This window comes from Schistocerca nitens, chromosome 8 (genome assembly GCF_023898315.1).
Source record: "Schistocerca nitens isolate TAMUIC-IGC-003100 chromosome 8, iqSchNite1.1, whole genome shotgun sequence".
NCBI classification, from domain to species: domain Eukaryota; kingdom Metazoa; phylum Arthropoda; class Insecta; order Orthoptera; family Acrididae; genus Schistocerca; species Schistocerca nitens.
This window is the reverse complement of record NC_064621.1, coordinates 501,958,369-501,982,056: the sequence shown is the minus strand read 5'-3', so window position 1 is coordinate 501,982,056 and position 23,688 is coordinate 501,958,369. Positions and strand designations below refer to the sequence as shown.

The following is a 23,688-nucleotide window of genomic DNA, read 5'->3' as shown; positions in this document are numbered from 1 at the left end:
TTATCACGATCAAAATATGTTGATATTGTTGTCTTTATAGAGCGATCTTTATTGGGCGTTAAGGCGACATGTGGCACAAATGGATAAAAAAATCAGGTAGTCCTTTGTATTTGCTTTTGAATATCGCTCTCCTTATCCTATACTGCAGAATCACGAATGAATAATCGTTTATGGGACGAACGCGGCCTTAAAATTTCATTAGAGGAACTGCGGGATGGTGCATGGAACAGAATTAGGATTGATGTTGTGATGATACTTTTTTAAAATCAAATAGAAGCAAAATTTACTTTATGTTGAGCAGCACACGACAGTATATCACATTATGAAACTCTTTATGAAGGTAGTATTTCTCTCCAAAAATCCATCCGCTCCTTGAGCAAATCTTGACGTGTCACAAATTCCAGTTTCATATCCAGATAGTTGGAAGCATTAGCAGTGAACGTGTCCCATACCACTGGATTTCCAGACGGTGCAGGATCCCTGAAAACAAAATGAAAGCCCAGTCACACAATGTGCATATCAATCTCAAGTAATTCCTTTATTAATGGTGACCTCCATGAACACTGACGTAAGCACTCAGTATTTATATGTATGGGAACTGGAACGATGCTCTACTTTCCACAGTGACGTGACTAATGATTACAACATTCATAACCAGAGAAGTCATTGACACCAAAACCGATACGTGGTTATCATGATAGAACTATACAAAATCGCAACGCACCAGGCAACGGCAAACGTTACCTGCGCAAAGGAGCTAACTCTGTGTCAGTGAGTGGGGGCGGTATGGGCGCTGTGTCAACGAGCGGAGACAAGTGGAACAGACAACGAAGTCACATGGCACCGTGCTGTGACAGCCACCGAAAAAAATAAGCTATGCTGGCAGTTGAGACACAGTCAGGTCGGTGATGGAAAATGCTTGTTGTTGTGTTGTTCCTAAATACTTCCAAGTTTGGCCAATGGCCGTTTATCTATGTTTAGTATTAGACGTTCAAAGATACTGGAATGTAATCCAACAAACTACCGTCTGCTCTTTCTTCATTTACCGGAGTACTGACGTTATGGAACAGAAGGTTCATTACAGTGGAATGTAGTTTATATAGAACCAGGTATGTGTGTATCGCATACCTTTTGTCCCGAGGGCAAGCGTATACGAAATGCACTAAATTTCGCCAGTGTAGTGGACGAATGTTCTACTTCATTGATTCATACTTCTAAGACACAAACCAGCAGCGTTCTGATCTGACGAGGACCTGAACTCGTTGTCATCCATCAAAAATCTATGAGTAACATGTATCTGGACGAGGTTGTGTATGTATGTAAGATTATTTTTTTAGATGAAGCGCGTAGCTTTATGTGGTCTTTGGAATGGGGAGATGTATGCGAACATCACTCGCTCTTATGTTTCACTGTATGCTTTTTCAGTACGAAATAACACCATTCTACACCTCATGTCGAATGTACAGACACCGTTTGGATCACTATTTCTTTTATTAATGATTACCGGTTTCTGTTTGCCCAGCAGGTCATCATCATATCATTAGCCGCGAGGTGCACTTTTTCAGCAATGACATGTCATACAATTTTTGTAGATTTTAATCATCGCATATCAGAGATTACGTTATTTGTCTAAAACGTAGCCTAATATGTATTCACATAGCGTCTAAGCTTCATCGCAATCGACCGATGACTCATACATTTATTGTTAATATTCTAATTGTTCCCTCGACTCAAGAAAAGAATCTTATAACTTTAGAACGACAATGAAAAAAATTCACAAATTCTGTATCATTTTGCAACTAAAATGTTACTGTTTTATTGATAATGGTACTGGGGGAAGGCTGTATGTAACAGATTCTTCTCTATAAAACAAACTATTACTTTAATACCATTACTTTAGTTATTGTCTAATAAAATTGAGTGACCAACATTTCATAATCGGTACCTAATAATGGCCTTTTTATTAAAAAAATCAATAGATAACTGTATTGCCTTTTAATCATTCGACAATACGTTCAGACGACTACACCTGACTTCAATCACGCCAAAGCTATTTTCTTCTCTCAAATGCATTATTTTAAAAATTCTGTATGAGGGATTTATGTATCAAACACGTTTGCTTTGAACCGAATATTCCAAAAGAATTAATGTTTTTAACGTAATGGATAGGCATGGCCCCTGCTTTACACAGAATTTAATTTATCTGCATATCTACAATGAATTGTGATACAGGGAGTCTGGGATATGTTCACAAAAAATAAGCAGTTTAGAACAGGAATTTCATAATCACACTTGATCACTCATGTATGTAATGTAAGTAATTCTTCTGATGTCTTTGCTCAAACCTGAGCACCTGCTAAATGCCAAAAAATTCATTAACTCCCACAATTCAGAAATGAAAAAAAATAATCCACCCGTGTTAGTAGTCATTCTATTCCGGAATTTTAGTTCTATCCAATGATAAGCAAAGAAATGACTATCTGTCTGGTCTGAGTGCCACATAGTTGGACACAGCGTTATGTATACAAAGAAATCACATTTGTTTTACGAGAAAAATTCTAAAAACCTCACATATAATGTAGAAGCACTGAAACGGCAAGCATTTACTGATAACTAGTGAAAGAGATATTGTGACTGCAGCCACCGATCTCATGGGACACCGTCAGAACAAAGCCCAACTTCTGAGTCTGGAAAATCTAAGAAAAATGTAGAATTCAATTCTTCACTTCACACAGTTTTGCTTCGAATATTTACTTTGGACATTGTAAGCAATTTCACTTTTTTCGGAACAAGCCAAGATGGTGTTTGTGTGCGGTCAAGCAGATGGAAATGGTCAAGAGGCAGCACGGCTACACCAAACCAAGTACCCTCACAGACACTAGCCACATCACACACCATTTCCAATTCTTGGGCATTTGTGTGACCATGGGTCCTTTCAGACAGACGAACTTGCAGGGAGGCGATGGACTGGTCTTAAGCCAGATTTGGAAGACCCGGTTCTGCCTCTCGACTCTTTCCATCTGCTTGGCCATACATAAACACCATCTCGGCTTGTTCCCTGTATGAATACTGCTGTTCACAGTACGCTGCGTCGATCACACCACCTGCGACACACAAGGAACACACACCATGCGGTCAGAAGAACTTTCATTCGTCACCGTCATCTACCCTGGCAACGATGCGTTTCCAGACACATTTTTATAGGATATTTTTTCCTCCATTTTCACTCACAAATCCGTGCCTATAGTTTCTCGGTATTATTAATATTCATCCAATATATCAATTATGGCTGTAAATGTAGGGAATAAGTGTGAACTCTGTTACAACGATTATACATAAACTACAAAAACATACAAAAATAAAGCGTAAAGAAAAAAGAATATTTCATACATTGGAAGTAATCAACAAAAACGTTACATGAAGTGAATGTACACACCATCACATTCAAATCTAAACAAGACAGCTTATAGAAAATGTAATGCTTTTACTAGGTGTAACACAATGAATTTACAGTTTATAAAACAGCACCTTGAAGCCATCGATGATGTTTGTCCACAAAATGGATCAGTATGATCGAAATGTGATTTACAAGAGTATAGTACAATAAATTGAGATACGGAATGTATGCTAGAATTTAAAAAATGAAAGAAATAGGTTAGAAAATTTATAACAATAAGAAAACCACTGATTGAACTTAATATGATATATGAAAAGTAGTCGAAACTATATGTCAAAGCGTAAACATGAAAGAAATATTCAACTATATAAGTGCAATCAGTGTTACAAATAAAACTGGCAGACAAGTAAAGGATTTTATCATGGGTATATTGCGAACATGAATGGCTGTCACTAACGGCGCATACAAGAAGAAATTGAATACTGAAAGAGGAAAACATTTAAATCTCTAAGACTCACATGTACAAGATTCACAACAGTAAACGCAAAGGTATTTCTCAATATGAAGAGTATCAAAGAAAAACGCATCAAATTAAAGCATAAGAAATACTCAATCATAGAATCATCATCAATTGCATATATAAGGCTTACAAATAAAGGAATAATTCTGTATAGAGTTTGAATACAAACAAACTAATGGTTCACATCAAAAACCAATTCATTACAGCCTAAATAGCTACACATCTTCAGTGACATGAAGGGTGTCATTCAACATAGGTCTACTAGTCACATTAACGATTACAGAAATGATGTTTTTCATCACTCGTAGCTAGCACACTTGCCACACAGCACGTCATTAATAAAAGATACATAGTTAAAGCAGCATCTGAGATGATTTGTGGACAGAAACATTCTCCAAATGGGCTTGCTTGCCCAGACTTCCCAACTTAAGCCAATGGAACACCTCTGTGAAGTGTTAGAAAGTTACTTCGTGGCAATCCCAACGTTTAACATCAGTACCTGTTCCTGTTTCGGCTCTTGATGAACAATGGGCTGCCATTCGTTCACACATATTCACACACCTCCCTGAAAGTGTCGTCATCAGAGTTTCACGCGTCACAAAGGCGAATGATGGGCACACATCCATATTAATGTCCACTAACAGGTATCTGGATACTTCTCATCGCGTAAAGTATCTCTTGGGGTGGGGCGTCTGATACTGTTGATAGTGACTCTACATGTAAATATATACTCCGCAAGAAAATGTACACTGTATGAAAGAGGGTACTTTGTCCAGTTTCTGTAGTATTCACTGATAAAAACTCATGGAGGAAAAATGACTTTTTACATGCTTCTGCAGGCCCTCTGGCCACACATCATTTTCTCATGGCGAGATGTCAGATGGTAGCAGCAGATTTACCATACAGTCTTTTTAGGATGCCGGTTCTCTAAATTTACCCAACAGGGTTTAGCGACAGTAAAGTAGTCTTTCCTTCACATACTCCCAATTGAGTTTTCCAAACATCTCTGCTACACTCTAGTATACTATATGGCGAACTATTTCGACCCTACCAGGGCGTCTCTACGTTTTGTCGATTTCTTTTATCATGACTACTTGATAAATACTCAAGTCGCTGAAGCCGTACTCTAGAATTGCTGTCTCTAACATCTTGTATGAGATTTCTTTTACAGATGTACTGCACTTTCCCCAAACCATGCCGACAAAACGGCGTCTTTCATTCGCCTTCCCTTCTAATTGATGATACGTGTTCGTCGCATTTCACATCGATTTTCAGTATTATTCCCAACCATTTATACGAAGTGCTCCAGATATTCAGCACTGATGTAATCGCATGCTGCCTACTTTTCTTTCTGTTTGTTTGGGCTTTATCTTCCGTTTATCCCCATGACAAGAGAGATGCCATTCATTACACCAATTGGAAATTTTATTCACGTCTTTCTGCACTTCGTTATGATCGACCAACGATGATAATTTTCTGTGGATAAAGCTTCCTTGGGACAGGGACAGCCGTCATTTGAATGGTGACGTTGCTGTCAGCGGCCCCCTTTGGTGCGATTCCAACAGGATAGTCGTTTACTCTTCCTGCTCTTTTATCATGGCCAATGACGCTAACACTACTCTGGAATCTACATGGACTCATTACAAGAGGCACCAGCACGTGAAAGCTGCACTTGAGACGTTGACACGCAAGTCGCCAAAGTGTGTCAGTTAGCCATATGAGTTAATAAAACTGCCTGTACTTATTTCAGCCACTCCCTGTAGAGTGTATCATACGAATAAATAAGGTAAACAAAGACAACTCAAAATTTAAATTACATAGAAGCTATTAAAGAAATCATGTGTCCACAGCTTGGACAGCATATCAGCTATTATTTTACCTGATTATCTTACTGCTACAATAATATCTGACATTTAGTCTTCAGTGACTGAGCATTTGTGTTTTCTTTTTTTTTTCAAAAAAATTACTATTTGTGTTTGCTAACATCACAGTTACGACTAATTAGTACTCCTTTCAAGTAATAATTGATTCTGGAACCTGTTTACAGCCACAGTATGAAGAACTATTAATGACACGACGTACCCGTATTTGCCGAAATTGGTCCATAGTGTCGTCAAGAGATTGGCCACTCTCCCATCATCCGAATTAGGATCCGTATCTGGCTGAGGCGAGTTTCCCGGAAACAGATAGATGCCTTCCCCTGCATGCGCCATACCTGAAAAATGTTTGTACAACAAATATTGTTGGCAATGCCTTAAAGTAGCTGACAGTCAAGCAGACGTCTCGTCACCAGTACCACATAGCTGCACATCTTTAGTACCCTAATGATCAAAACAACTCAATTAAGCCCAGCGTGAAAACAAGTGTTAAACACTAATGATTAAAGTTGTGACAAAAAGTGCACCGTATTTGTTTTCTATGGTGTGTTTCCAACAGCTGCATATATTATGGTATGGTATTAAAACCAATAGTGAAATAAATGTTTTTAATTTGAATCAAGAAAACCTTTCAATTTCTATGACTGGAATAACAACAGGTTGTGGTATTAATTTGCTCGCAATAGCTGATACATAGAGCTGACTAAAACTGGAAATAAATATCAAGAAACATTAAATATCTAATGGATAACGTACCGTTATCGTAACCTGATATCAATGGTGGAGGCTTATCTTTGGTAAAACTCAGTATTGTTTAATGAGATTTATAAAGACTTAGAATGCGAAATAATCTGGGCGAAGAGAAGCGAGGAAGGTGTATAAAAAATAGTAATCATTTCTGTCATCATCCACATGAAGTACCGAAGTGTGGAATGGTTCAGTGAAAACTTAGGTAATATACGTAGTATATAAAGTCTCCAGTAAGGCCATAGTGGATATGAGGAAATCTAAATTTGAGAGTTGTTGCCTGGAAGACAGACTTATTTTGAAGTGCTTGTAGGAGTAAAGACTCTCGGAACTAAACATCTTTTTCGAAAATGGTTCAAATGGCTCTGAGCACTATGGGACTTAACTTCTGAGGTCATCAGTCCCCTAGAACTTAGAACTACTTAAACCTAACCAACCTAAGAACATCACACACATCCATTCCCGAGGCAGGATTCGAACCTGCGACCGTAGCGGTCGCGCGGTTTCAGACTGTAGCGCCTAGAACCGCTCGGCCACTCCAGCTGGCCATCTTTTTCGAAAATTACCGTCGACAGTCGGTCAGCCAGCCACTGCCACGGGACACATGTTGGCAAGATATCCGAATATGACGATTCAAAAAATTTAGTAATACGAATTAATGAAAAGTTGAGGAAGGTAGGAAGATATTTATTCGTCAAAAAGTCAAGCACCTGAGCCACCAACAGCAAACATTTAGGTCTAGGGAGGAAAATGTGAGGAATGTGTGTCACAACTGTAAAATATTGTGACCTACACTGAAGAACCAGAGAAACTGGTACACCCGCAAATAGCGTGTAAGGCCCCCGCCAGCGAGCAGACATGCCGCAACACAATGTGGCAAGGACTCAACTAATGTCTGGAGTAGCGCTGCAGGGAACACTGACACCACGAACCCTTCAGGGCTGTCCATAAATCCGTAAGAGTACGGGGGGTGGGAGGATGGAGATCTCTTCTGAAAAGCACCTTGCAAGGCATCCCAGACACGCTCAATAATGTTCAGTCTGGGGAGTTTCGTGGAAAGCGGAAGTGTTTAAGCTCAGAAGAGTGTTCCTGTACCCAGTCCGTAGGAATTCTGGACGTCTGGGATGCCGCATTGTCCTGCTGGAATTGCCCAAGTCTGTCGGAATGCACGTGGAACATCAATGGATGCAGGTGATCATACAGGATGCTTACGTACGTGTCACTTGTCAGAGTCGTATCTAGGTGTATGAGGGGTCTCATAACACTCCAACTGCAGACGCCCCAAACCATTACAGAGCCTCCACCAGCTTGAGCAGTCCCTTGCTGATATGCAGGGTCCATTGTCTCCATACCCGTACACGTCCATCCGCTCCATACAGTTTGAAACGAGACTCGTCCGATCAGGCAGCATGTTTCCAGTCATCAACAGTCCAATGTCGGTGTTGACGGGCCGAGGTGAGGCGTAAAGCTTTGCGTCGTGCAGCCATCAAGGGTACACGAGTGGGTCTTTGGCTCCGAAAGCCCATATAGATGATGTTTCGTTGAATGGTTCGCTCGCTAACACTTGTTGACGGCCCAGCGTTGAAATTTGCGTAAGGGTTGCACCTCTGTCACGTTGAACGATTCTCTTCAGTCGTCGTTGGTCCCGTTCTTGAAGGATCTTTTTACAGCCTCGGCGATGTCGGAGATTTGATGTTTTACCGGATTCCTGATATTCACGGTACACTCTTTGAAACTGTCGTACGGGAGAATCCCCACTTCATCGCAAACTCGGAGATGCCGTGTCCCATTGCTCGTGCGCCGACTACAACAGCACTTTGAAACTCACCTAAGTCTTGATAGCCTGCCATAGTAGCAGCAGTAACCGATCTCACTACTGCTCCAGACACCTGTTGTCTCATATAGTCGTTGCCGACCGCAGCTCCATATTCTACCTTTTTACATATCTCTGTATTTGAATACGCATCCCTATACCAGTTTCTTTGGTGCTTCAGTGTATATTCTATACACAATTGTGATGTTTGAGAGAGAGAAAATATCGCGGTTCAAGAACAATTTTAGAGAATTATCACTAAAGCAAAGACAGGTATGTAGCAGGTTAAAATGCTTGCTAACAATGTTCAGTGAAGTCTCAGAACAGCTATACGAGTTGTGCTCAATGTACACTGGCTGCCAAAAGAGTGAAGCACCCAAAAGAGGACGAGGAGATGTACTGACACTTCTAGGGGTGAGAGAGCATATGATGTTACTTCAGTAATTACAAAACTGAGTCAAATTTACATAGAACTTGGCAGTATGAGCCCACTTAGCAGTCTGATGTTGCACACTCTCTGGCCTGGATGTATGCACTTATTCGGTTGGGAAAGGTAAGATAAAGCCTTTGTGTCCTTTCCCGAGGTATCCGGCCTTTGATATCGTATATATCGACACTGAGAGTTACTTTCGAGATGGTTTTACACATGTTCTATCGGGGATAGATCTGGGGAATTTGCCGGCCACAGGAGTACCTCAGTATCTCAAAGACAGTTTTTGCAGACACGTGTTATGTGTGGATGAGCATTCTTCTGTTGAAAAGTATCACCACAATACTGTTGCATGAGAGATAACACATGAGGACGCAGGGTATCCGTCACATACCGTTTTTCTATCACAGTCCCCTCAGTGTACCAGCCGCGGCTTGAAGTCAGACGCGGTGGCTTCCCACGCCTTGTCCCCAGGAGTGACACCGCTGTGCTTCTCCAAAACAGTGGAAGAATCAACATCTCTTCATATCACTGCCGTACTCGACGATGATGATCGTCTGGGCTAATGTAGGCTGAACACAATGCGACGCAATTCATCAGTAGTCCGTACTTCCCATTTATGGCATAACATCTAATACAGCCGTTTGTGTTGTGTTAATGCAACGTACACGATAATTCGATAGTCCGGCTGCTGCTAGTCTCCATGCAATGGAGTGGGATGATACACAGTGTAACAGGGGGCCCATTACGTGTTCTTGAGTTTGATCCTGAATACTGCGTTCCTCCCTTGTGGCGGTCAGATTTGGTTGACCAGAAACCTCACGGAGCATATGCAGCCCTCATGTTCCCGGGAAGTTCAACATCGGGCCACTGGCACATCCGAATGCTCCACAAGTCTGGATAAGCGCAAATCGACTATCCACAGCCGGGAAAATGGTAATTCATAATGAGGCTCTTTTGAGACTGACAGGTGCTGATAACGCTGTCTCGTAGGAGTACGCGGCATCTTCGCGCTCTTCACCTTGATCACTTAAAATCTGTCGCTTTTCACGTCTCTTACATTCCCTACCAGACCTGATAACAACAGTAAAAAGGTAAAAGCCGTATGGCTAGGGCCTCCCGTCGGGTAGAGCTTTCGCCTGGTGCAAGTCTTTCGAGGTGAGGCCACTTCGGCGACTTGCGTGTCGATGGGGATGAAATGATGATGATAAGGACAACACAACACATAGTCCCTGAACGGACAAAATCTCCCACCCAGCCGGGAATCGAACCCGGGCCGTGAGGTGTGACATTCCGTCGCGCTGAGCACGCGGCTACCAGCGGCGGACATATCAACAGTAAACACGAGCGACACTACAGTCTGATCTACGAACGATGGCGGATCGCGCATGTCGAAGCACGGACGCGGATTGCGTTGTTGGCCATTCCAAGCGACAGTTGCGGTACGCGGATGCGCGTGCTTTCCATTTGAAGAATGCGTATGTGCTGCAAAATATGTCTCGCCGCTTATGCAGAATTTATCACTTACAACCACAATCAGTGATGACAATTCGTAACAAATGGAATCGAAATTCAATAAACAGCTCCCTACGATCTCGTTTAATGGTCACATTTGGTACGGCATTCTCAGGAGAACGCTCAGAACACTCCTGGACGCACATTGGCTGTCGGACGTGACGTGATGTAGGTACGGAGAACGAGCCTAAACTCGACCGCCATTGTTCGTGACTCCGGTGCATTCCTGTGACCGTTCTGTCACAGATCACAGAGAATTTCAACTCTAATTACTACAAAAAATTCTTCAATTTTGGGGCTTCCTTGATGAACGACACTGTGCAGCTGTCCCAAATGGAGAAATTTTTCTCTAATTTTCATTGCAGTGTCTTTCATAAACTACCCCGTAATTGGGGTGCTACCGCAGTAAACAGTTGATCCACGCCTTTTCCACTCTTAGTGCTGGTTATTCTCTGGTCATAGCAATGTTCTTTTCCGAAAAACTGTACGTCGATAGCATTTTCTCATTTTGAGAAGACAGAAGGAGCGATCTGTTTCAGGTGCTAAAAACGTTGTAATGTCAAGATCGCATAAATAATTCTTTATTTTAAGCAATCGGATTCGACAGATTTCGTTGTCATCTTCAGGTCTTAAAAAATCTTTTTGTCGTGAAACGTGTTCATTTCAAGTTGGACCTCACGGCATGTTGTAATGCGAATAAAAAACAGTACGTTATAGAAGGTGTGTCATAACTAACATATTTAAAAACATAATGCACCTTGCGCAAATGGCCATGTCCATATACTGTATATACTGCTGACAGATGTTACGTCACAAAAACACTGTACGTAATAGCACACCTGAAACTTCCTGGCAGATTAAAACTGTGTGCCCGACCGAGACTCGAACTCGGGACCTTTGCCTTTCGCGGGCAAGTGCTCTAACATCTGAGCTACCGAAGCACGACTCACGCCCGGTCCTCACAGCTTTACTTCTGCCAGTATCTCGTCTCCTACCTTCCAAACTTTACAGAAGCCCTCCTGCGAACCTTGCAGAACTAGCACTCCTGAAAGAAAGGATATTGCGGAGACATGGTTTAGCCACAGCCTGGGGGATGTTTCCAGAATGAGATTTTCACTCTGCAGCGGAGTGTGCGCTGATATGAAACTTCCTGGCAGATTAAAACTGTGTGCCCGACCGAGACTCGAACTCGGGACCTTTGCCTTTCGCGAGCTACCGAAGCACGACTCACGCCCGGTCCTCACAGCTTTACTTCTGCCAGTATCTCGTCTCCTACCTTCCAAACTTTACAGAAGCTCTCCTGCGAACCTTGCAGAACTAGCACTCGGTCGGGCACACAGTTTTAATCTGCCAGGAAGTTTCATATCAGCGCACACTCCGCTGCAGAGTGAAAATCTCATTCTGGAAACATCCCCCAGGCTGTGGCTAAGCCATGTCTCCGCAATATCCTTTCTTTCAGGAGTGCTAGTTCTGCAAGGTTCGCAGGAGAGCTTCTGTAAAGTTTGGAAGGTAGGAGACGAGATACTGGCAGAAGTAAAGCTGTGAGGACCGGGCGTGAGTCGTGCTTCGGTAGCTCAGATGTTAGAGCACTTGCCCGCGAAAGGCAAAGGTCCCGAGTTCGAGTCTCGGTCGGGCACACAGTTTTAATCTGCCAGGAAGTTTCATATCAGTGCACACTCCGCTGCAGAGTGAAAATCTCATTCTAATAGCACACCTGTTTACATAAGCTGGGCATACTCTAAACACTGAAGATTCATCTTAAACTGCGCTTAAAGCACAACTGCCTTCGGATTTCCGGAAGAGGAGTGCAATGTGGGTGGTGACTATGAGAAAAAGATAGAATAACGGTAACATTCTACGAAACGGGACGTGGAATATCAAACATCTGAACGTGGGTGTAGGGGAAGGAATAAAAGAAACGGTTACGGAGGAGTATGGCATAGGTAGTAAGAATGAGAGAGGAGGAATAGTAATTGATGTACTGCAATAAATTTGAGACAATAGTGGCACTCCGTTTAAGAATCACAGGAGGAGGAGACACGGGAGCATTCGAAATGGATTACCTCATGGTCTGACAGAGATTCCGAAATCAGATATACTGTAGAATGGTAAGCCATACCAAGGATCAGATATAGACTCAGATTTCAAGATCGTAATGATGAAGAGCAGACTGAAGTTTAAGAGAATTGTAAAGAAGGATCAGTATGGAAGGAGGTGGGATACTGTGGTGCTGAGGAAGGATGAGATGGTTCAAAAGGGTTCAAATGGCTCTGAGCACTATGGGACTCAACTGCTGTGGTCATAAGTCCCCTAGAACTTAGAACTACTTAAACCTAACTAACCTAAGGACATCACACACACATCCATGCCCGAGGCAGGATTCGTACCTGCGACCGTAGTGGTCGTGCGGTTCCAGACTGTAGCGCCTTTAACCGCTCGGCCACTCCGGCCGGCAGGATGAGATGTGTTTGAAGTTAGCTAATGATGTGGATACTGCGCTAAGCAATAGCAGAGTAGGCAATACAGTTGAAGAGGAATACACATCCCTAAAAAGAGCAGTCACAAAGGTTGGAAAGACAAACAGAGGTACTAAAAAGGTTACTGCGAAGATACCTTTGGTAACACAAGAAACACCTCAATCGATCGATGAAAGAAGAAAGTATAAAATGTTCAGGGAAAGACAGGAATACAGCAATACAAATAACGAATGAAGTAAACAGGAAGTCCAAGGAAACCAAGGCTAAGTGGCTACAGGACAAATGGTTCAAATGGCTCTGAGCACTATGGGACAACTTCTGAGGTCATCAGTCCCCTAGAACTTAGAACTATTTCAACCTAACTAACCTAAGGACATCACACACATCCATGCCCGAGGCAGGATTCGAACCTGCGACTGCAGCGGTCGCGCGGCTCGCTACAGGACAGCTGTGAAGAAATCGAAAAAGAAATTATCGTCGGAACGACTGACCCAGTGTGTAGAAACGTCAAAACAACCATCGCTGGGATTAAAAGTACGAAATCCACTCTTAAACGCAGAGGAGAGAGCAGATAGGTGGAAAAAGTACACTTAAGGCCTCTACGGGGATTGAGGACGTGTCTGATGATGTGATAGAAGAAGAAATTAAAGTCGATATGGAAAAGACAGGGGTCCAGTATTAGAATCAGAATTCAAAAGAGCTTTGGAAACTTTAGAACAAATAACGCAGAAGGGGTGGATAACATTCCACCGTCGTTCCTGTGAGTCAAATCGGTTTGGTCAGACCAGCGAACTGATGCACCTAGCATTGAAATCTGCCGGGATTTCACGACTCTGATAGGGAAGCTACCCGCGTTCTGATAATCAGAACGCCAGGCCGCGCAGTTTGCGAATTTTCGTGGCGGTGTCAGAAAATTACAGCTCCCGGAGCGCACCGTTCCTTGCTCACAGCGCACCGTTTTCTGCTGCCGCCTGAATCAAGGTAACAGGGTAAAATACTGCTGCAACGGCGTAGGGTGTTTAAATGGTATTCACAGCTCTGATATTCTCAGGTGAAACATCGTTAGTGGTATAGCTGATCGTAGTTGATTCCGTTTGAATGGAGTTGGGCCTCACAATGGATGTAAGTAAACAAAGTCAGATTTCGTTGTAAAAGAGATTAATTCAGAGGAGAATTTGTGTAGCTTCCACCCCAATGTGTGCTTTGCCTATCAAACACCATTTCTTATCTGATTTGTGTTTGTCGTTTTGGAGTAAGATTTATCAGCTAGTTGTAGTTACTGAAGATTTAATAAATTTGTCGTTATTTTGTAAGCTTAAATACGCCACTGTTCTCATTCATACTCCTTTTACTATTCATTGTTTTTAATTTTATTGTGGTGATACATGAGTAGCTTCACTCAGACATATACTTATGATTGAAGCGAGAGACGGCCTGCAGCATTATACGTAAAAGGCAAAGATCCACGTCCGGATCCCAGGTAGAAGTCGACTTTTATTTTTTGGCAACTTTTCGTTTTTGGCTTTTAATTATTTTGAGAGAATTCGTCCGTCTCGCCGGCCGCGGTGGCCGTGCGGTTCTAGGCGCTTCAGTGCGGAACCGCGAGACTGCTACGGTCGCAGGTTCGAATCCTGCCTTGGGCATGGATGTGTGTGATGTCCTTAGGTGAGTTAGGTTTAAGTAGTTCTAGGTTCTAGGGGACTGATGACCTCAGATGTTAAGTCCCATAGTGCTCAGAGCCATTTGAACCAATCGTCCGTCTCACTGGGTGTAAAGATGATAGCATTTGAAATGATAAAAATTTTTAATGCGTTATCTGAAAAGACAAGTCGTACATTTCACTTTGGAAACAATATTCTGTTTTCAGCTGCCGAGAATTCTTCCGGGTTGTATGGCCGTGGTCCATGGAACTCTTCTATCCTCGGAATTTCGTCCAAGGCTACGTTGGTCATCTTCGGAGGTGCTCCTGGTTGTGCTGAGTCTTGCCGACTGACGAGTCGGACGTCGAAGAACGGCCTAAATACCGTGGAAAGTGGGCGTAGTTTGGATTTCACGTGATAGAGATAAGCCTCTCTGTCACGTGAAATCCAGACCTCGCCTGTTAATCTTCAGTGAACAATACAGTGCATATTTGGCTTACTGTAGTAGATGTACTGATTGTTCTTACTGTCCTTCGTACATGTCTTTCTGCGCCATGTCGTTCCTTTTTCTGTTGTTATCAGTGAGAGAAGACAGAATAAGCACTTCCCTTTGAAGCACTGTTCTTTCATTTCGCTACGTACACAAGTCAGGCAGACGCACGTAACTTTTAACAATAAATAGAGCCTGATTATGTGTCTTAAACTTATTGGTTGTCGTTAATGTAGATTCAGTATCTGCTGTCTTCCACTACTGATGATTCCAAGGAACTGAACGGAAAAATAACTGCTGTGAAATATATCGAATTACAAAAACTGTACAAGGAATTTTCGATATAGCAGTATTAACCGATAAACGAACATAGAAAACAATATTACTCAGAAATTGGATTAATGTCAAATTTGGTGAAACTAAGAGTGCTTACACCAATATGTATTATTAAATGGAGGTTGAGCATTGTGATATTTTAAATAATTGGAGTTATTAATAGTATATTCAATGTTGCCCTACAGCTAGTCTAGAAAACGTATGTGTGTGCAAAAGCCATTCCTGGCGGTGAACGCTTACCGTATTCCGTGTAGCCGGTTCCGTTGTAGTCAAAGTAGTAGTAGTGAACGGGTAGAGTGCTGGTGTTCACTACGGCCCTAGCGAAGGTGTCCCCTGGATACATGAAGTACAAGTCGGAAAACAGCTGCAAATAAACAGTTACTTTGTAAAATTCCAGCGAAATGGCTGCAGGAAGAGCTGGACAGAATTGAAAAAGTAATGCTCGTCGAAAGGAATGATTCATCATACAGAAATCTCAAAACGTCCTTCGGTGAAATGAAAAAGAAACGTTGCAACATTAAGAGAGATCGGATAGGTGGAAAGAGTAGAATGAAGGCTTATGTGAGGGGAAGGAAGTACCTGATGACGTTATAGAAGAAATTGGAGTCGTTAAGTAAGAGATAGGGGATCCAGTATTAGAGTCAGATGAGTGCTCAAAGGAACTCGTTAAACTTCGGTTACACGATAAATCAGTCTAACTAAAAGCCGTAAATTCAACTAAATACCTGGGTATTAAAATTACGAACAACTTAAATTGGAAGGAACACATATAAAATGTTGTGGGTAAGACTAACCAAAGACTCCGTTTTACTGGCAGGACACTTAGAAAATGTAACAGACCTACTAAGGGGATTGCCTACACTACGCTTGTCCGTCCTCTTTTAGAATACTGCTGCGCGCTGTGGGATCCTTACCAGATAGGATAAACGGAGTACATCGAGAAAGTTCAAAGAAGAGCAGTACGTTTTGCATTATCGCGAAATATGGGAGATAGTGTCACAGAAATTATGCAGTATTTGGGCTGGACATCATTAAAAGAAAGGCGTTTTTCGTTGCGACGGAATCTTCTCACGAAATTCCAATCACCAACTTTCTCCTCCGAATGCGAAAATATTTTTTTGACACCGACCTACATAGGGAGGAACGATCACCACGATAAAATTAGGGAAATCGGAGCTCTTACGCAAAGTTACAGGTGATCATTCTTTCCGCGCGCTATTACGAGATTGTAATAATTGAGAATTGTGAAGGTGGTTCGATGAACCCTCTTCCAGGCACTTAAATGTGATTTGCACAGTATCCATGAAGATATAAGAGCTACGGAAGGCTTGAGATCAGACAAGGCAGAAGAGAAGGATAATATACCACGCAAATTCTAAAATGATATGGGTAAGTGGTAACGAAACCACTATTCACGGTGGTCCAAGAGACTGGCGACGTACCATCATACTTACAGAAAAAAAATTATCCTCACAATTGTGAACATAGCAAGAGCTTATAAAAGCGAGAACTATCGCGCAATCAGTTCAACAGCAGCATCCAAGCTGCTGACGAGAATAATATAAAGAAGACTGAAAAAGAAAATCGAGTATATGTTAGATGATGATGATTTTGGCCTTAAAAAAAGCTAAAGGCACTAGAGAGGTAGTCCTGACGTTGCGGTTGATTATGAAAGCAAAGGTGAAAAAAATCAAGACACGTTCATAGGATTCGTAGACTTGGAAAAAGCTTCCGACGATGTAAAATGGTCCCAGATGTTGGGTATTATGATAAAAACAGGGGTAAGATGTAGGGAACCAAGCTGGGAAAATAAGATTGGATGAACAAGAACCAAGTGCTGGGATTAAAAAGGGAGTAGTGCAGGGATGCAGCTTTTTGTCCCTACTGTTCAATCTGTACATAGAGGGAGCAACGATGGAAATAAAAGAAAGAATCAAGAGTGGGATTAAAGTTCAGGGTAATAGGATGTCAATGATAATATTCGCTGATGACATTGCCATCGTCAGTGGAGAATTACAGGACCTACTGAATGAAATGAACAGTCCAATAAGTGTAGGATATGGAGTGAGGGAAAAACGCAAAAAACTAAAGTAATGAGAAATGACAGAAATGAGAATAGCGGGAAACTTAACATCAATACTGTGGATCAGAAGTAGACGATGTTAAGGGATTCTGCTACCTTGGAACCAAAATAACCCACGACGGACGAAGCAAGGAGGACATAAAAATCAGACAAGCACGGGCAAAGAACGAACAACAAAATCCAGCTATTATCAAGCATAGGCCTTAATTTGAGGAAGAAATTTATAAGAATGTTCATTTTGAGCACAGCATTGTATGGCAGTGATTGATAGACTATGGTAAATCGGACCAGTAGAGACTCGAAGCGTTTGAGATGTGGTGCTACAGTATAATGTTGAACTTTGGTGGTCTTATAAGAAAAGGGAAGAGGACGTTCACCATAGAAACTGAGAAGAAAGGAACATATTAAAATTACTGATAAGGAGGACGGTCAGGATGAAAGGACATGGTTAAGATATCAAGGAATAACCTCCGTGGTACCTGATGGAGCAATAGAAAGCAAAAATAGCAGAGGAAGGCTGATATTAGAATACATTCAGCAAACAACTGAGGCCGTTGAGTGCAAGAGCAGCTCGGGGACGAATAGATTGGCGCAGAAGAGGAATTCGCGGTGTGTCCATGAAAACAGTCACAAGACTGATGATCGAAAATAATTATTGTACAAATAAGTGGAGACACCAGTCATGTGCATCAGCACATACAGATCAGCATTTCAGAGGGCTGCCGCTGTCATGTCACCAAGTACGTAACACATTACCCATCTCACACCCACTGACTAGTTCTTTAGCTGTTGTATGCGAAAGAGCCGATTTCCAGTAGCGGGGGCAAGGGATCTAGCTCCTCGGGTTTAGTATGTTGGCTACAAGCATGATGATTTTCCCGCAATAGTTTATGTTTTGTGTTATTGGAACTAGTCTTCGAAAGTCCTGGTAGAACGTCGCCGTTCGCCAACGAATGGTATTAATGGGAGTAAGAAGTGGCCTATGAAAATATATACATTCTGGTCCTGAGGTCGAATGGCTGAAAGTAGTGGACGATAAAGCAATTTCGTGGATCACCAGGAAGCTTGCCTAAGGAGAAATCAGGCGACACTCTTCCTGGATGAAATCTGGGAACTAGGGAAAGCAGGAAAAGGTGTGAAGGGGGCCTAATCAGTTACCGTTGCTTGCATAGTAAGCACATAAACTTTATTTAAGAAAATAATTTTTTTAAAACATTCATTTAAAAAAAAATTGACTGTAACACAAGCTACACTGACGGATGAAGGCCTTATTAAGAAAGAGTTCAAATTATTTGGCAGCTGAATGCCACAAGCAATAGTAATAATTTAAAGCAATAGGAATAATTTAAACAAAATATTATTTTTAAACAATTGACACTATCAGACCAAATAAAGAAGGGAGCGATCCACAGACAGTGCTGCAAGGATGGACCTGAGAAAAAGTCCCTACAGCTGCGTAAGCGGTGAGACATGGAGCCAAGGGTTATGCTCACTTAACAGGATGGCAACTCAAACTAGGGATAGCTTACGCCGACCAGCACACTCGCAAAATCCACCTAATATGCAATAACCAATATAACGATAGAATAACAGTTAGCATAGTCAAATGACAAGCATTTAATTGAACAAGTTGGCTCCACCAAATCCTAGTACGCAGATAGGGTTAAGACCAAACTGCCTCTTCAAAATCTGACTAGATGCACATGGAACCACAAAAGACAATTCCACAACCAACTCAAACAATGCTAAAACAGTCGATATACAGCAACAAGACGAACCGCACGTAAACATGAACGCTAAGAACACAGAAACGGTCGAAAGACCAGATACACGTCGTCCACTGAGACGACCGATCGAACGACCAACCATCGTCGCCAATCAAGTCAGGCAAGGGAAACGTCGGAGTGTAAAACCGCCAACTGACAGCTTGATGGCATGAGGTCACTTCGAGGGACGGACACATACACAAGTGAAAGTTGCACTACTCGAACATAACGCTCCATTCAACTTAAACTCGCTGAATCCGGAACACGAAGTGGTCGTGCACTCTCGCGACCACATCCTTCCATCTGGCAGTGCATCTATCGCCAGCTCCCTGGGCGAGTACTGGCGCTGTCGGGCCTCACCGCTGCCCCGTCCCAACTCAACTCCGACACGCGACGACCCGTAAATACTAGAGGTGGCTCCAAAGATAGTACCACAGTACTCGCTATCGATAAACGCTACTGCTGCCACTCACGGACAGACAAAGCGAGCAAACGTAGTGGCGCCAGTGAACGCACTAAGAAAACGAGAGGTCACAGTCCGAATATACAACGTCAAACTGTCAGTGGCACAAACGTGAGCCCGAGCACTGCTCAGTCGATACTGAAGACGATTCGTTGGCCTTGTAGGGTGGAGGTGATGTTTGAGAAGTGCTGAGTGTGTTTCGCCGGACGTGAGTGATTCTGAGAAATGGACAACGTTGTCTTGCCAGTACACAAAGCTTTCAGAAAGTTCACAGGAAGGTTACTGCACGCGGGTGTAGAATTCTGCGTAAGATGGCGGTTTTCTAGGCGAGTGTCGCAGCTAAGCGAGCATGCCTGTTCTAGGTAGAAAGGGCTGCGTAGTAGGGCGTGGAGCCATCAACTGCCTGAAGTTTGTGTTGACTGGACGAGGGCAACTCAGCGAGACTCAACTGATCAAATATATTCCATTTGTTCCTATGGAAACTTGAAGAATGGGTTTCGTTTGTCTTTCTTCATTTCTGAAATTGAATTGTTACCCTGCTTTGCTCTTGGAGGGTCTCCTTTGTGGGAGTTACTAGAAACAAACTTGAACCAGTGTATTGATTATTTACGGAGCACGTTTTCGAATCCAGTATTCGAATCTGGGAGGCTCTCTGATAGTGGTAGGGGTACAACAGGACATTTTCTAGTGGTATAGGAGGAGTAACAGTTTAAGTCCTGTCTTGTGGTTCAAAGCAAGATTGCGATTCTAATTTAGAGTGATTTAATAATGCAGTAGTGTAGAGAATTAACCCCACTCCGCTAGGAAACATGTCCGAGTAAAGCGGCGGAACAATACGTCGCGCCGCACATGCCACATTTTCTTTTCACTGAGCCTTTCTGCAACAACACTATTAGGGAAGCAGCGTGTAGTCGATGCTAATGCAAATTATTGGTATTTCAGTGCAACAGCAGTAAAAGGTGTGAATAGCGTCTTGTAGATACTGTATGTAGGTAAAAATTATTAGAGAATTTCTCATTCAGAAATCACATTTCAATGTAGGTTGTTTGCAAGAGGATCGTTAAGCCTCGTGCAAAAGGGGGAAACGTCTACCATCGGAATTCGACAGCAGCATGATTGCCTATTGAAACTGTAATTCATCAGTCCACAATATCGCTCCTAGCGTTGTTTGGGTTTCCATGCGCATCTTGGTTCACGCAAGCCCTTCTCTATGCAGGATCTCAAAAGTCCACATGACTAGCACCTTAGAGGACAGACAGTTTGTTTTCTTATTTGTGCAGGATCGTACAGGCATTGCACGTACCTTGATTCAGGAAATCGGCTTTTTCTCGGAGGGGGCAAGATTCAATACTTGCCATTTTTGGTATAACTGATTCAGAGAGTTTGGAAACGTGTCGTGCCTCAAGAACTTAATTTGAGAAGAGGCAAACAAAACCAGTTGTTCGTCAAATGACTGACAGTGATCTACCCACTATTTTTAAAGTAGATTACTTTGGTTCCTAATGGTAAGTATATTTCAATATTTTATGCGAAGTACACTTTTTATATTATCAACAAACACAAATACATGAAGTGTGAGGTTTACTAGTTCCCCATCGGGCGCCTCCCCAGGTGGCGGATAGGGGAATGTTTCACAGATATGGGTGATAATGGTGAAATGAAATAGCCAGGGTGGACCAAAACTACTAAACTGTGGCGTCTGTCTCAGAATGAGCGGCTGCAAACAGCGTCTGACCCAGAATGGGCGGCTGAATTTCATACACTGTGGGGCTAACTACCTCATTAGTCAAAACACCGTTATCCTTTGCGGTAACCCAAAATTTCCTTATTTTATTTTCATACTCTTTTCATGATGGAAACACAACCTCTTGGATTACATACCCCAGCTGGTAACCAATCCACTGCCTTTCGTGGGACAAGTAGACCTGCGGATTCTGAGGAGTCTACAACATCATGTCATAAGAAACCTAAGACTTTCCTGGCAACCATAAATATAAACTCTCTTCTTCAAGTTGGAAAATTGAAACAAAGGCTAGACATACTAAGAGAAAAAAATGTAATGATATAAGCTGTAGAGGAGACCAGATTCACAGATGAATGTTGTTTTGAATCAGAAGGCTTTAGAATATTCAAAGTAAAACCTGGCGAAAGAGTCACAAAAAATATACCACATCTGGGCACTTGCTTTATTGTCAACAAGAAAATGATCGATTCAGTCTTGGATTCTCTTCAGGTTGTGGAAGAATGTCACCACTGTCTTTCAAATCTATGAATAAAGCTTTTGCGATAGTAAATTTCCATGCTCCCACAAATAATTCAAACAAAAAATAATCAGTATTAGTCGACAAAATTTGGGAAAAACTTGAAGAAACAACTGACAAAGTTCCAAAACACCATTCCATAATTTTGATGGGCGATTTTAATGCACAAATTGGCGGAGAAAGAAAGTATAAACAAATTGTTGGTGACTACCCTGAACATAAAAGAACAAATAAAAATGGTGAACGACTAATTGATATTTGTAAGAACTGTGATCTTCTTTTAAAATCCACAGCCTTCAAGCGTCTACCTCGAAAAGCCAAAACTTGGAAACACCCTAACGCAATGTCTGGAGAATTCCAGCTGGACCATATAGCTATTTCTAAAAAAATCCAGCAGGGAAATTATCAATGTTAAAGTTTTGAGGATGGCAACATTAATTCTAATAATTACTTGCCTCTGGTAAAAATTAATATCATCCCAGATAGCCGAAAGAACCTTTCCAATATTTTAAGAAAAACAGACCTCCAAAATTTGATATAAGTAAACTGAACGATGTCAACAACAAATTTACAGAAACTCTACACCGCAAACCAAATAAAACAGATTGGAACAGAATTAAGAAGCCATGTTACAATCAGCCACTGAAACTATACTGAGCAATAAACAATATAAACACGCGTGGTGGAACGAAGATTGTAATGAAGCAACTGAAAAGCGAAGACAGGCTTGGATAAAATGGAATAGCAAGAAAACCTCCAAAAATCACGAAAACTTCTTGAAGGTTAGGAAAGATACATCAAAACTATTGAAAACAACTAAGAGACTCTTCAACAAAAACCAAATTGATGAAATAGAAGCGAATTTTAGAAGACGTCACACTCGGGAATTTTATAAAGCCTTTAAATCACAACTATCGAAGTTTAAACCTCCTACGTCACACATAAGAGGACTCGATGGAAAACTAAATTTGAATGACAAATCATGTGCTGCAGCTTTTGGAAATTACTTTTCATCCCCACTGAATGTTTAAAATCCAAATGAAAGGCTTGATTTCTATCCTACTGTTCCTCCTGCAGATAGTCCCCCCTCCCACATCAGATGAAATCATGAAAACTATACAAGGCTTGAAAAATAACTAATCTGGAGGTGAGGATCGCATCTTCGCTCAAATGTAGAAATACGCAGATCATGATACAATAAAACATCTCCATGATATCATAGTGAAGATTTGGGAAACTGAAACTCTACCTCCAGATTGGACCGTTGCAATTATTCACCCACTTCATACAAAAGGCGATAAGAGTAATCTGACTAATTACCGAGGAATCTCTTCGCTATCAACCACGTACAAGATCTTTTCCAAACTGTTGTTAAACAGAGCTGAATCTTAGATCAATAATTGGGCGAATATCAAACTGGTTTCAGGACATCAAGATCCTGTGCAGAGCAGATCCATAACCTGAAATCTGTTATATCATACGCCAAATCAAGATCAAAAACGTTTGTTGTGACCTTTGTCGACTTTCAAAAAGCTTATGACTCAATTGATCGAGAAACAATAAAGAACACCCTTGCCGAATTTGGTCTAGATAGGAAAACAATCAATCTGGTAAGCGCCACTTTAAATAACACAGTGTCAAAGGTCAAGTTCAGAGGCGAACCATGAGAATCATTTGAAATCCGTACAGGGGTGAGACAAGGTGACCTGCTCTCTCCATTGCTTTTCAACTGTGTCCTGGAAAAGATAGTCAGAGAGTGGTAAAGAACCGTACCGCCAGGTTATGGGATTCAAATTGGACACAAAAGAAATGGCCTCAGTGGAAACTGTTTGGCTTTTGCTGATGATTTGGCACTCATTGCAAATAATATTGA

The 23,688-nt window shown here is 41.9% G+C and overlaps 1 protein-coding gene across 1 annotated transcript in view; it reads right to left on the bottom strand.

The window, feature by feature from the left end:
* Positions 1-271: 271 nt before the first annotated feature.
* Positions 272-23,688, bottom strand: part of LOC126198871 (cholinesterase 1-like) — a 121,130-nt gene continuing 97,713 nt past the window's right edge. The window contains exons 8-10 of the mRNA XM_049935472.1: positions 15,483-15,606; positions 6,000-6,132; positions 272-480 (exon numbers count right to left, since the gene is read on the bottom strand). Of these exons, the coding sequence (XP_049791429.1) occupies positions 333-480; positions 6,000-6,132; positions 15,483-15,606 (405 nt within the window). The 3' untranslated portion in view covers positions 272-332. The remainder of the gene's footprint in view (positions 481-5,999; positions 6,133-15,482; positions 15,607-23,688) is intronic.